At 47.1% G+C, this 15,516-nt stretch overlaps 1 protein-coding gene across 3 annotated transcripts in view; it reads right to left on the bottom strand.

Moving 5' to 3' along the window:
• The window catches only part of MYO1D (myosin ID), a 341,746-nt gene that overhangs the window by 195,530 nt on the left and 130,700 nt on the right, over window positions 1–15,516 (bottom strand). The window contains exon 1 of one of the 3 annotated variants that reach the window (XM_063959994.1): window positions 11,321–11,467. The exons of 1 other annotated variant lie outside the window; for it this stretch is intronic. In XM_063959994.1, the coding sequence (XP_063816064.1) occupies window positions 11,321–11,418 (98 nt within the window). In that variant the 5' untranslated portion in view covers window positions 11,419–11,467. Of the gene's footprint in view, window positions 1–11,172; window positions 11,251–11,320; window positions 11,468–15,516 lie in introns of those variants that run through there. One more of the 3 variants, XM_063959998.1, reaches the window with a different exon arrangement.

The following is a 15,516-nucleotide window of genomic DNA, read 5'->3' as shown; positions in this document are numbered from 1 at the left end:
CCACTGGAATGCTCTTTGTATTGTATGGTGTCCACAGGGAAGCACTCTGCATAGGTTGCCCCTTGTCTTAAGTGCCCCGAGCCTCCAACACTCTTAATCCCGCTCTGATGAGGGCAGAACTGCAGACTGGGGTCTACACACATGTACCGTCTATAGCAAATGGTAGATACCTCTTACCAACTCTGAAAACAATGGATTTGTATTGAATGACACACATGCAATTCCTAAGAATGATTGCAACCAGCTGCAGCTTTCCAAGAATCTTGATTTGATGCACATACACATTGGCAAACTTTGGAATACAATTTATTCAATGGAGAATTGCAAGAAACCTCCACATATGAGACTTTGTAGCCTCAAGCAACCATTACTTCAGTGGTACAAGGAAAGCTGTTGAGATGAGATTTGGCCCAGGCATAGAGCAGTCTGTCTCTTCATCACATGACCTCACTAACAGGCCCCTTTGAGTCAAATGTGCAAGACAATAGTCCACACAGATGTGTTCCAAACTAATAGCATTTTACTTGACTCTAAATAAAACAGAGTGTGGCAGGTCCGCTGATTGTATGGCCAGTTTAAATACAAGAGGGTATATTCAATTAAAGTCGGATCCATTCTGACATGTATTTGTCGGAATGGATCCGACAACCCCTATTCAATCCCATCTTAATTTGACTTTTTCAAGTCGAATTTAAATGGGACGCAGAGGAGGAGAAGGGGGGCGAGCTCCGTGGAGACCACCGGGGGAAGGCCGGCGGGCATACAGGGAAGATCAGCGCTACAGTAGCGCTGCAGCAGGATGTCACTCAGCCGCCCGACCTCACGGCAGCTTCCACCCGGCTTCAGCAGCGTGCTGGAGCCGAGTGGACGCTGTCGTGAGGTCGGGCGGGTGAGTGACATCCAGCTGCAGCGCTACTGTAGCGCTGATCTCCCTGTATGCCCGCCGGTGGACCCCTGTCTCCCTGCGGCTCACCCCCTCGCCTCCTCTGAGTCCGCATCTCAGTCCGACATCATTTTGATGTCGGACTGAGATGGTAGAAAAGGGGGCCAAAACCTGTCGGATTTGGCCCCGTTTTCGACACAAGCACGTGGATTGGCAGCTATACCGCCGATCCACGTGCTTTTCGACAAGTCGAATTTATTGACTTGTTGAAATATTTAGGGAAATATTGAATAGGTTGAATCAGGATTCGACCTTAAATAGTCGAAAACGGACGTCTTTTTGACAGACGGCAGTTTTCGACTTCAATTGAATATACCCCAAGGTATTGTTACCTCAGTATTTTCAGTAGATGAAGGCGTGTGGTCCTTCAATTGGATTACAGGCAGGAAGTATTCTGTGCAGCAGGAACTCTTTCCTCCAATAATTACATATTTATCTCAAGTAACTTCAATTCTGATACTTTTTTGCTGCCGTTTTGAAAATCAATTTTTCCTCCTAAATAATTCTACGGTTTCTGTACTTACAAATATACATTTTATACTGATGTAATGTGGTGATAGAGCTATGTGGAGTTTTTGCATTATCTTCTATAGTTTAATCTGTGAAAGAGTGTGGATACCTATTGCCAGGGTTTTTTGATATTCTGAAGACAAACACATACACATATGTAGAGAGTCCAATCCAACATAATGGGCTATACTTAGCTTCTTGGCAGGATGGATCTGAAAACTGAAAGTGGCACTAACATTCAGTGCACAGCCCAGCATGCTTTACACTAAATGTTAGTGTCACTTTAAATTTGCAGCACCAACCCGCCGAAAAGTGGCTGGTGATAAAAGTCACTGCTTCTTAATATACCCCAATATCTCATAATTTGAAGTGTCATGAATGGACGCAACATTATTTGTTTATCATGTAGGCAAGACTATAAAGGATGAGACATACAGATTCCACAAAGTTTTTGCATAAATTTTATACAACGTTTATAAAATGATGCAATGCTTGCAATTCAGCATTTGCAATGTTTGCAGTCGATAAAACACACAACAAATAAAACGTTTGGATCGCTTTGTAAGATCTACGCAACTGTGCCAAAGATGCTTGGAAAGAACCAATACAAAAGTGAGATAGAGTTTGAAATAATGTCACCTAACTCAGAACACACAACAAGCTGCTAAACAATGCTGTGTAAAGCACATTACACATGCAGATATGACGATCTGGTTCATTTCAACCAAACTGGGCTAACTCTATATTGTGTATCATCAAGCAACCAATATGTCCAAAAAAATCTTAGACAGGAATTTAAAGGACAGGATGGAAAATCTGGTACAGGTTGAGTAGGGTTACGGTTGTTAGGTCGACACAATTTAGGTCGACCACTGAAGGTCGACAATGCAATTAGGTCAACATGTGTTAGGTCGACATGTATTAGGTCGACATGAGTTTTTCACATTTTTTTTCTTTTCATTTTTTGGATTTTTTCATACTTAACGATCCACGTGGACTACGATTGGAATGGTAATCTGTGCCGAGCGAAGCGGTAGCAGAGCGAGACACCTTGCCCGAAGCATGGCGAGCGAAGCGAGCCATGCGAGGGGATACGGTGCACTAATTTGGGTTCCCCGTCACTTTACGGAGAAAACGACACCAAAAACAGTCAAAGTACATGACGACCTATTGTACCTGTCAACCTACTGCATGTCGACCTTCCATGGTCAACCCAATGACTGTCGACCTAAGTTGTGTCTATCCAACGACCCATACCCGTTGAGTATCCCAAATCTAAATATTCCGAAATACAGAATTTTTTGAGTGAGAGTGAGATAGTGAAACCTTTGTTTTCTGATGGCTCAATGTGCAAACACTTTGTATAATGCACAAAGTTATTGAAAATATTGTATTAAATGACCTTCAGGCTGTGTGTATAAGGTGTATATGAAACATAAATGAATTATGTGCTTAGACTTAGGTCCCATCATCATGATATCTCATTATGGTATGCAATTATTCCAAAATACAGAAAAATCCGATATCCAAAATACTTCTGGTCCCAAGCATTTTGGATAAGGGATACTCAACCTGTAATGTGATGGCATATAAATAGATGTTGGTATTTGCCAAAGGACCAAGGAAGCTCTATGTAGCTAGATTTGGTCATTCACTCTGATTGCTGCTGACAATGTAATCTGTCTTTTCATCAAATTCTGTTGTTAAAGTTGCTAAAGTAATATGGCAACACACATACATAGGTAAACTGCTCAGTTAAAGTTGTTCAGACACAGTGCCAAGCAACCAGATCAGTGTACACATGGTCGCTATGCACCCACCTTCATTTCTCTCTCAGTCAACGACTTGATATATACATAGATGGAAAGCATGGAATGACCCAATATGGCACAATGTAAAATGAATCATTGGCCTATGAGAAAGGCACCTAAACATGGTGCAATGGCTGCCCTTTCTGATCAACCAAATCCATATGGGCATGCCAGTTGGGATGTTAATACGGCCGGGAAGGAGGTCCTGGGGCCATTCAATTGGCCGCAACATTAAGCCCAACTAGAGGATTTCTACTCACACTCCTTCCTGAGGTGCGAGCAGAAATGTGACTAAACTAGTCCCGAAATGCTGTTTTCTGCCTTTATTGCGCTGCTAACAATAATGCGGCAGGCACTAAAGTCGGAGAATGCCAGTTATCGCGACTAAACACCCGGCCTAAGGAGTGAGAACTGGCATCTTCCAACTACTGAATAGCTCTGGCACCTCTTTCAAAGTGCTATGAACATTGCGTTGAATTGAATTAAGCCCATAAAATGTAAATGGTGCAATCAAGAATGCTGCACCACAGAAGAAAATAAGAATTTACTTACCGATAATTCTATTTCTCATAGTCCGTAGTGGATGCTGGGGACTCCAAAAGGACCATGGGGAATAGCGGCTCCGCAGGAAACTGGGCACAAAGTAAAAGCTTTAGGACTAGCTGGTGTGCACTGGCTCCTCCCCCTATGACCCTCCTCCAAGCCTCAGTTAGGATACTGTGCCCGGACGAGCGTACACAATAAGGAAGGATTTTGAATCCCGGGTAAGACTCATACCAGCCACACCAATCACACCGTACAACTTGTGATCTGAACCCAGTAAACAGCATGATAACAGAGGAGCCTCTGAAAAGATGGCTCACAACAATAATAACCCGATTTTTGTAACAATAACTATGTACAAGTATTGCAGACAATCCGCACTTGGGATGGGCGCCCAGCATCCACTACGGACTATGAGAAATAGAATTATCGGTAAGTAAATTCTTATTTTCTCTAACGTCCTAGTGGATGCTGGGGACTCCGTCAGGACCATGGGGATTATACCAAAGCTCCCAAACGGGCGGGAGAGTGCGGATGACTCTGCAGCACCGAATGAGAGAACTCCAGGTCCTCCTCAGCCAGGGTATCAAATTTGTAGAATTTAGCAAACGTGTTTGCCCCTGACCAAGTAGCTGCTCGGCAAAGTTGTAAAGCCGAGACCCCTCGGGCAGCCGCCCAAGATGAGCCCACTTTCCGTGTGGAATGGGCTTTTACAGATTTTGGCTGTGGCAGGCCTGCCACAGAATGTGCAAGCTGAATTGTACTACAAATCCAACGAGCAATCGTCTGCTTAGAAGCAGGAGCACCCAGCTTGTTGGGTGCATACAGGATAAACAGCGAATCAGATTTCCTGACTCCAGCCGTCCTGGAAACATATATTTTCAGGGCCCTGACTACGTCCAGCAACTTGGAATCCTCCAAGTCCCTAGTAGCCGCAGGCACCACAATAGGCTGGTTTAAGTGAAATGCTGAAACCACCTTAGGGAGAAATTGAGGACGAGTCCTCAATTCTGCCCTGTCCGTATGAAAAATTAGGTAAGGGCTTTTATAGGATAAAGCCGCCAATTCTGAGACACGCCTGGCTGAAGCCAGGGCTAACAGCATTACCACTTTCCATGTGAGATATTTTAAGTCCACAGTGGTAAGTGGTTCAAACCAATGTGATTTTAGGAATCCCAAAACTACATTGAGATCCCAAGGTGCCACTGGAGGCACAAAAGGAGGCTGTATATGCAGTACTCCCTTGACAAACGTCTGAACTTCAGGAACAGAAGCCAGTTCTTTTTGGAAGAATATTGACAGGGCCGAAATTTGAACCTTAATGGACCCTAATTTGAGGCCCATAGACAGTCCTGTTTGCAGGAAATGCAGGAAACGACCCAGTTGAAATTCCTCTGTAGGGGCCTTCCTGGCCTCGCACCACGCAACATATTTACGCCAAATACGGTGATAATGTTGTATGGTTACATCCTTCCTGGCTTTGATCAGGGTAGGGATGACTTCATCCGGAATGCCTTTTTCCTTCAGGATCCGGCGTTCAACCGCCATGCCGTCAAACGCAGCCGCGGTAAGTCTTGGAACAGACATGGTCCCTGCTGGAGCAGGTCCTTTCTTAGAGGTAGAGGCCACGGGTCTTCCGTGAGCATCTCTTGAATTTCCGGGTACCAATCCTTCTTGGCCAATCCGGAGCCACGAGTATAGTCTTTACTCCTCTCCTTCTTATGATTCTCAGTACTTTTGGTATGAGAGGAAGAGGAGGGAACACATACACTGACTGGTACACCCACGGTGTTACCAGAGCGTCCACAGCTATTGCCTGAGGGTCCCTTGACCTGGCGCAATATCTGTCCAGTTTTTTGTTGAGGCGGGACGCCATCATGTCCACCTTTGGTTTTTCCCAACGGTTTACAATCATGTGGAAGACTTCTGGGTGAAGTCCCCACTCCCCCGGGTGAAGATCGTGTCTGCTGAGGAAGTCTGCTTCCCAGTTGTCCACTCCCGGAATGAACACTGCTGACAGTGCTATCACATGATTCTCCGCCCAGCGAAGAATCCTTGCCACTTCCATCATTGCCCTCCTGTTTCTTGTGCCGCCCTGTCTGTTTACGTGGGCGACTGCCGTGATGTTGTCCGACTGGATCAACACCGGCTGACCCTGAAGCAGAGGTCTTGCCTGACTTAGGGCATTGTAAATAGCCCTTAGTTCCAGGATATTTATGTGAAGTGACGTTTCCATGCTTGACCACAAGCCCTGGAAATTTCTTCCCTGTGTGACTGCTCCCCAGCCTCTCAGGCTAGCATCCGTGGTCACCAGGACCCAATCCTGAATGCCGAATCTGCGGCCCTCTAGGAGATGAGCACTCTGTAACCACCACAGGAGAGACACCCTTGTCCTTGGAGACAGGGTTATCCGCTGATGCATTTGAAGATGCGATCCGGACCATTTGTCCAGCAGATCCCACTGAAAAGTTCTTGCGTGGAATCTGCCGAATGGAATCGCTTCGTAAGAAGCCACCATCTTTCCCAGGACCCTTGTGCATTGATGTACTGACACTTGGCCTGGTCTTAGGAGGTTCCTGACTAGGTCGGATAACTCCTTGGCTTTCTCCTCCGGGAGAAACACCTTTTTCTGTACTGTGTCCAGAATCATCCCTAGGAACAGCAGACGTGTCGTCGGAATCAGCTGCGATTTTGGAATATTTAGAATCCATCCGTGCTGTTGTAGTACTACTTGAGATAGTGCTACTCCGACCTCTAACTGTTCTCTGGACCTTGCCCTTATCAGGAGATCGTCCAAGTAAGGGATAATTAAGACGCCTTTTCTTCGAAGAAGAATCATCATTTCGGCCATTACCTTGGTAAAGACCCGGGGTGCCGTGGACAATCCAAACGGCAGCGTCTGAAACGGATAGTGACAGTTCTGTACCACAAACCTGAGGTACCCTTGGTGAGAAGGGCAAATTGGGATATGGAGGTAAGCATCCTTGATGTCCAGAGACACCATATAGTCCCCTTCTTCCAGGTTCGCTATCACTGCTCTGAGTGACTCCATCTTGAACTTGAACCTTTTTATGTAAGTGTTCAAGGATTTCAGATTTAAAATGGGTCTCACCGAGCCGTCCGGCTTCGGTACCACAAACAGCGTGGAATAATACCCCTTTCCCTGTTGTAGGAGGGGTACCTTGATTATCACCTGCTGGGAATACAGCTTGTGAATGGCTTCCAATACCGCCTCCCTGTCGTGGGGAGACGTTGGTAAAGCAGACTTCAGGAACCGGCGAGGGGGAGACGTCTCGAATTCCAATTTGTACCCCTGAGATACTACCTGCAGGATCCAGGGGTCCACTTGCGAGTGAGCCCACTGCGCGCTGAAATTCTTGAGACGGGCCCCCACCGTGCCTGAGTCCGCTTGTAAGGCCCCAGCGTCATGCTGAGGACTTGGCAGAAGCGGGGGAGGGCTTCTGTTCGTGGGAAGAGGCTGTTTGCTGCAGTCTTTTTCCCCTTCCTCTGCCCCGGGGCAGATATGAGTGGCCTTTTGCCCGCTTGCCCTTATGGGGACGAAAGGACTGAGCCTGAAAAGACGGTATCTTTTTCTGCTGCGAGGTGACTTGGGGTAAAAAGGTGGATTTTCCAGCCGTTGCCGTGGCCACCAGGTCCGATAGACCGACCCCAAATAACTCCTCCCCTTTATACGGCAATACTTCCATATGCCGTTTGGAATCCGCATCCCCTGACCACTGTCGCGTCCATAATCCTCTTCTGGCAGAAATGGACATCGCACTTACTCTTGATGCCAGAGTGCAAATATCCCTCTGTGCATCTCGCATATATAGAAATGCATCCTTTAAATGCTCTATAGTCAATAATATATTGTCCCTGTCCAGGGTATCAATATTTTCAGTCAGGGAATCCGACCAAGCCACCCCAGCACTGCACATCCAGGCTGAGGCGATTGCTGGTCGCAGTATAATACCAGTATGTGTGTATATACTTTTAAGGATATTTTCCAGCTTCCTATCAGCTGGTTCCTTGAGGGCGGCCGTATCAGGAGACGGTAACGCCACTTGTTTTGATAAGCGCGTGAGCGCCTTATCTACGCTAGGGGGTGTTTCCCAACGCGCCCTAACCTCTGGCGGGAAAGGGTATAATGCCAATAATTTTTTAGAAATTAGCAGTTTTTTATCGGGGGAAACCCACGCTTCATCACACACCTCATTTAATTCATCTGATTCAGGAAAAACTACGGGTAGTTTTTTCACACCCCACATAATACCCTTTTTTGTGGTACTTGTAGTATCAGAAATGTTCAAAACCTCCTTCATTGCCGTGATCATGTAACGTTTGTTTCCTCACCGTCGACACTGGAGTCAGTGTCCGTGTCAGTGTCTGTATCGACCTGAGGTAACGGGCGTTTTATAGCCCCTGACGGTGTTTGAGACGCCTGTACAGGTATTAACTGATTTGCCGGCTGTCTCATGTCGTCAACAGTCTTTTGTAAAGTGCCGACACTATCACGTAATTCTTTCCATAAGACCATCCAGTCAGGTGTCGACTCCCTAGGGGGTGACATCACTAACACAGGCAATTGCTCCACCTCCACACCATTTTCCTCCTCGTACATGTCGACACAGCGTACCGACACACAGCACACACACAGGGAATGCTCTGACAGAGGACAGGACCCCACTAGCCCTTTGGGGAGACAGAGGGAGAGTTTGCCAGCACACACCAGAGCGCTATATATATACAGGGATAACCTTATATAAGTGTTTTTCCCTAATATAGCTGCTGTATATATTAATATGCCAATTTAGTGCCCCCCCTCTCTTGTTTTACCCTGTTTCTGTAGTGCAGGACTGCAGGGGAGAGTCAGGGAGCCTTCCTCCAACGGAGCTGTGAGGAAAAAATGGCGCTTGTGTGCTGAGGAGATAGGCTCCGCCCCTTTTTTGGCGGCCTTTCTCCCGCTTTTTTGTGGAAAACTGGCAGGGGTTAAATACATCCATATAGCCCAGGAGCTATATGTGATGTATTTTTAGCCATTTAAGGTATTTTCATTGCGTCCCAGGGCGCCCCCCCCCAGCGCCCTGCACCCTCAGTGACCGGAGTGTGAAGTGTGCTGAGAGCAATGGCGCACAGCTGTGGTGCTGTGCGCTACCTTATTGAAGACAGGACGTCTTCTGCCGCCGATTTTCCGGACCTCTTCACTCTTCTGGCTCTGTAAGGGGGCCGGCGGCGCGGCTCCGGGACCCATCCATGGCTGGGCCTGTGATCGTCCCTCTGGAGCTAATGGCCAGTAGCCTAAGAAGCCCAATCCACTCTGCACGCAGGTGAGTTCGCTTCTTCTCCCCTTAGTCCCTCGATGCAGTGAGCCTGTTGCCAGCAGGTCTCACTGAAAATAAAAAAACCTATTTAAACTTTTACTCTAAGCAGCTCAGGAGAGCCACCTAGATTGCACCCTTCTCGTTCGGGCACAAAATCTTAACTGAGGCTTGGAGGAGGGTCATAGGGGGAGGAGCCAGTGCACACCAGCTAGTCCTAAAGCTTTTACTTTGTGCCCAGTCTCCTGCGGAGCCGCTATTCCCCATGGTCCTTTCGGAGTCCCCAGCATCCACTAGGACGTTAGAGAAAATACAAGGAGACCCACACATGTAATGATACAGTTCATGATAAATCTTATACTTTTTTTAAAATCTTTGTACGAATAGAACAATCAAAAGAAAAAAGAAAAAGAAAAAAGGTAATATGAGTTCGCACATTAATACTGGGCACAACGTTAGACAATGGGGGATATTCAATTGTTTGAAAAGTCAGTTGGGTGTCTGGTTTTTCCTGTCTAATAGGAAAAAAACAGACACCCAACCGACTTTTCAAACATTTGAATTCCCCCCAATGTATGGGCAAGTAAGATGTTCAAACATGGATGATGATATATTTAAATTATCAGTTGGGAGACTGCATAGTTTTAGAATGTTTGCAACAATTGTTGTATATGTGGTGACAGGAACAACGGCAGATTACTAGACAATAAAGACTATAATCAATAGTCAAATATAAGGGCCTTGCTAACTTGAGTATTTGCCGATGTTTTAACAGTTACAGTCTATTCAATGTATAGGATCATTGATTTAACAAATGCCTTATTTGTCTTATTTGTTGTAGTTTCTGATTGCATGGAATGAGTGTGTCACTGCCATTACACTTTGGACTTCAGAGCCAGATCGCTTTTACATGTCATTGACATTAGTCAACTTTACTTCAAAGTTACCTAGTTTACTAAGTAAACTTGAAAGATCCACACTATACTTTGGGTCTTGGAGCTACTCGGCTTTTAAATACATAAAAATAAACAAAAAAGAATGAACGCTTTGCAATGACAATATGAGGTTTGTTTTCTGGCATCGTCATTTCCTATCCTCTTCCTGAGCTCCCAGACATTAAATCACAAGGAAATGCCACTTGGCATACACCTATGACTTGGTGCCAAGACAGAGGGAGGATGGAGTGGTTGTAACAGAACGAGGATGGAGTTCTGCAGATAACTACTAAAATTAGAACTCTGGAAAGTTTTACTGCAGAAATATTTTTTTCTGTGGTGTTACAACAGCACTGACGGAATTAGACAGCAAATAGGTGTATTAAATGTTCACCAGGAACACATAAGATAGAGAAATACAAGATTACACGTCAGTGGACTGGGGGGGGAAAACGGAGAGGATAGAAACAACCATTGATTAAATGCTACGAAAGGTAGAAAGTGCAATAAATACAAAAATGAATAAATGTAAAACAATAAGCAAAACTGGATCCTGTAAGGCGTGTCTGTAATCTTTGAACATACAGTTCCTGTCTCCTCAGTCAAGTGCTCAGAGTAAAACCAACCCCGACTCTTTTTGCATGAACAGATTTGAAGCATTGTCAAAACGGAATATTTCTATGTCATGTCTGACAAATCACAGATGTCTTGGTAGAAACATAAGGCTGACTTTATGCCACCAGAGATTTAAGAATAAAGTAGGATATACAAAAGCCCATATCTGGGGGGGGTGTGGCCTAGCTACTGTGAGGAACAGACACACTGCTTTGAGCTCCCCACTCCCAGAGGCTCAAACTGGTTATTTTTTAACCTAAACCCCTCACAAAGTCCCCCAGTTTACAGATCCCCAACTACAGCACTCAGGGAGTGACTTGGACTGCGACCTCGGAATCGGGGAGCGATTGGAAATAGCTCCTGCGGATTGAGGCCCAGTCGCACCCTTCAGCCTGGGGCCTCGATTTAAGTGAAGACCCGACGCGGCCTCCCGCTGACCCGCAAGCTGCGGAATACCCCCGGAGACAGGACCCCCTCTCCCAAAGGTGCTTACTCACCTCCTGCTGCCGCTGATAAACACCATCGCATAATAATAAGCGGTGCTGGGTGCTGCTTCATCCAGAAGAGCTCCGTCCGGCGGCCATATTGGAAGGGGCAGACCTTCAGGACGGGCCCCACACTGTAAGCTGGACTTACCACACTTACCACACAGACCTGGTGAAGCTCCCCACCTGACGGCTCCGGGCTCCGCTCACCGCTGGACGTGTTAGCGGGACCTGCCAGACCTCCGGTCCTCGCCACATCTCCTCTGCACTCAGAGCTCAGACCCGGCCGTCGGCCATCTTGGAGGTGGCGTCCGGCCGCTACAAGCTCCACACCACCAACGCAGCTCTCCACACACATACTGCGGGGACCTCCCTGGCATCGGACCCCCCCCACCAAAGGTACATAGCTCCCCACAACCGCTGGACGTGTCAGCGGGACCTGCCAGACCTCCGGTCCTCGCCGCATCTCCTCTACAATCAGAGCTCAGACCCGGCCGTCGGCCATCTTGGAGGTGGCGTCCGGCCGCTACAAGCTCCACACCACCAACGCAGCTCTCCACACACATACTGCGGGGACCTCCCTGGCATCGGACCCCCCCCCCACCAAAGGTACATAGCTCCCCACAATTATCCACACTCACCCTGTAAATTAGCACTCTTATTACGAGTGCATAGCACAGCGGCCATATTGGAGGTGGCATTCATTGCCAATAAGCATTACAACACCGGCTGCATTGCCAGGCCCAGAGCGCCCCATACAGGGCACCACTCACCACTAGATACCTCTACCTACATTGCCAGGGTACAGTTGCACTCTACCCCCGCACTCTAAACGGACCCGCTTGGCGGCCATCTTGGAGGTGGCAGAGACAGCAACCTCACAACGCCAACACCGCCCTCATCTGATACTGAGGATCCTGGCTGGAGGACCCTGCTGGACACTCCCTGGAACCCTGTGCCTCAGCTTCACAGAGAGTACACACACACACGGCCCTCGAGACACCGGCCGATATATCACCACCTCAAAGCAAAGCACAACACCTGAACCCCCACCCCCCCTCCCTCCCTCTGGATGGTGCTGCTCACCCGCGCCCTCCACTCCATTCCTAACTTACAGAGCCCAGTTCCTCACTACAAGCGCCTTCACTAATTCGCCTGATGAAGATCTACCTCTAGATCATGGGGTGGTCTGACCGGAACGGGGGCACAACTACACGCTGCTATTGCTAACACTATCTGCCTCTGATGCATCTACTTCAATGAGACCTTAATTGCCATTTAATCACGGGAAGCCCCATAGCATTTATTCCGTATTACAGAACTTTCCATTCTTCACTTTATTTTTTCTCACGGAATGCCACAGAAGCGCCGAAAGGCCCCTGCTCCATCCAAACCCAGTATTATCAGGGCGTGGGAAAAAGCAGGTTCTCTGCCGAAACAATCACCTATAGCTGAAAGCAACCTAAACATGGCTGGTGCCTCTCGTACCGACCCTCCTTTGTCGGCTCAGGATGTGATCGCCATAGTCACTAAAACGATACAATCAGAGATGAGATCGGCCCTAGCAGATTTTAAATCGGAATTGGAAGACCTAGGTTCCAGAACGGGCACCCTCGAGCAGAAGGTAGATGAAATCTGTCAATACCAAAGCGTCATGGATCAAGAATTTACAGATTTACGGGCAGAGATGGACACATATAAAGACCAGCTCGAGGATATTGAAAACAGAAATAGGCGGAATAATATCCGCGTACGCAACATTCCGGAAACAATAACTGCCGATGCACTACCAGCCTACCTAAAGGACCTTTTTCTCCACATAAGCCCTGACATCTCAGTGGACCTTCTTCACTTAGACCGAGCCCATAGGGCCCTCCGCCCAAAACCGCCCTCGACCCAACCACCACGGGACGTTATCCTCCGCTTCCACTATTTCAAAGCGAAAGAGCAAATTATGACTGCGGTTAGAGGGCTCTCGACGGTCTCCCATTCCGGGTCTCAACTTCAACTCTTTCAGGACTTGGCACCATCGACCCTAAAGAAAAGGAGAGATCTATTGAATGTCACCAAGACTTTGAGAACCCACTCTATTAAATACAAGTGGGGCTTCCCCTTCCAATTATTGGTCAACAGAAATGGCACGACCCACGCTGTCAAGACCCCAAACCAAGGATACGATTTACTAAAGTCGTTTGGTCTCCTAGAAGATGCACCAGAAATAAGCCAACAATCTACTCTGCCTTCTAGACCCCTGGCGCCATCGAAGGAATGGACCCCGGCTTAATTTAATTTAATAACATCAATTACATTAGACACGCTAACATAGAAAATTCTGCTTCATACTGTACTCTATTAATGTTAATTCCTTATATACTTCCTGATGTACTTTAACAATAAGTTTGATAATGGTCCTACAAGACAATTCTGGCATCAATATGTTACCGTGTTGGTGTTGCCCCCTGTTCTCCCCTAGGCCACCCCGTTCTGTTTAGACGTTCTTTTTAGACGTTAATTTGATATGTTCACTAAACTTCACGTTCAGCGATTTTTGCTGTTTCTACACACCCTCACACTCAGATGGATGTGTCAGGACGACACTCCCTCTGCCTACAATGGACCAAGCTCCACTAAAGGAGTAGGTCCCCTTTTCTTCCCTCTGACTCTTAACCCCTCTCTCACTATCTCTAACCTGCTCCCTGTTCTCCCTCCCTGCCCTTTCCGCCAGTCGGGATGTGAATCCCATCTGCTACTGTGCTCTTTCTCTTTTGACCCACCATGAAGTTGACAGTTTTAACTCTCAATGTAAACGGTCTTAACTCCCCAACTAAAAGGGCTATGGCCATCCAATATTTTCACAGGCGTAAATCTAGCATTGTTATGCTGCAAGAGACACATCTCAAAACCCCCCACTCTTCCCTCACGACCAAACAATATCCCACGGCCTATCACTCCTCCATGAACGCTAAACGCCGAGGTACGGCAATACTCATCCACCACAATACGCCGATCACCATACATGACTCTATCTCCGATCCACTGGGTCGGTTTCTTATCCTCAAGGGTACGTATAACAACGCCCCAATCATATTGGCCTCAGTCTACGCCCCTAATGACCAACAGGGTTCCCTCTATGCCACATTCTTTAATCAACTTACCCAGATGCCCCGAGGACTTATCATTATAGGAGGGGATTTTAATACTATCGCGGACCCCAAACTAGATAGATCACGCCCCTCTAACACACCCCCCAAACATGCCAAGACATCTAAAGCGCTCATGTCACGATTGGCCCTTCACGATCTATATGACGCATGGAGAGTACAATACCCCAACGCGAGAGGTTTCACACATTACTCTCCCCCCCATGACTTGCACACTCGCATTGACTACTTCTTTGTAGACCGTGCCACATCTCAATCTCTTGCAGGCGCTCAGACTCTCCCTGTACCATGGTCAGATCACCTAGCAATCGAACTAGAAATTTCTTCTCAGATAGGCCCCCGACCCACTCGCCACTGGCGACTGAACGAATCCCTCCTCTTGAAACAATCAAATATTGAGACTATCACTACAGCTCTCACGGATTTTATTACCCTTAACACTACTCCTGATATCCCCACATCCATCCTGTGGGAAGCTCATAAGGCCACCCTCCGGGGCACCCTTATCAATTTGTCAGCTGCATCAAAAAAGTCAGAGATGTTACGCATACTAGAGCTAGAAAAGACACTAACATCCCTGACAGACCTACACCACAATCATCCTAAAAGACGCACTTATCTAAAAATACTCGCTGTTAAGGGACAACTGTCGCAAATATTATCTAAAAAGGCAGCACAAACTTTGTTGTGGGTTCGACAAACTTTTTATGAAAAATCAGATAAAGCAGACACCATCTTGGCTCGCAAGCTGCGAGCTAAACGCACTCGTAACCGTATCCTCAAGCTAAAATGTACTGACGGCACCATTACCCACGACCCTCAAGTTATGACCAGACAATTCCGTCAATTCTATAAATCACTTTATAACCTCTCGCACAACCCCTCTACCGTACCCACAGACATCACCTCTCTCACCCAATATCTGAACTCATGCTCTCTACCCACGTTATCCATAGCACAGCTTCAAAGCCTTAATGCAACGATCACTGATGAAGAAATTAGATTAGCCATCAAATCGTTACGCCGCTCTGCAGCGCCAGGGCCTGACGGCTTCACCGCCCTATACTACAAAAAATTTGCAGAATCGCTGCTACCTATGCTCCGCCCACTCTTCAACTCACTTCTGGAGGGAGGCACACTCGATGACGCCACCACCAGGGCCAACATCATAATTATCCCTAAACCACAGAGAGAC

This window comes from Pseudophryne corroboree, chromosome 3, assembly GCF_028390025.1.
Source record: "Pseudophryne corroboree isolate aPseCor3 chromosome 3, aPseCor3.hap2, whole genome shotgun sequence".
Classification (NCBI taxonomy): Eukaryota; Metazoa; Chordata; class Amphibia; order Anura; family Myobatrachidae; genus Pseudophryne; species Pseudophryne corroboree.
The sequence above is the reverse complement of the archived record's forward strand: the minus strand, read 5'-3'. Positions and strand labels throughout refer to the sequence as shown.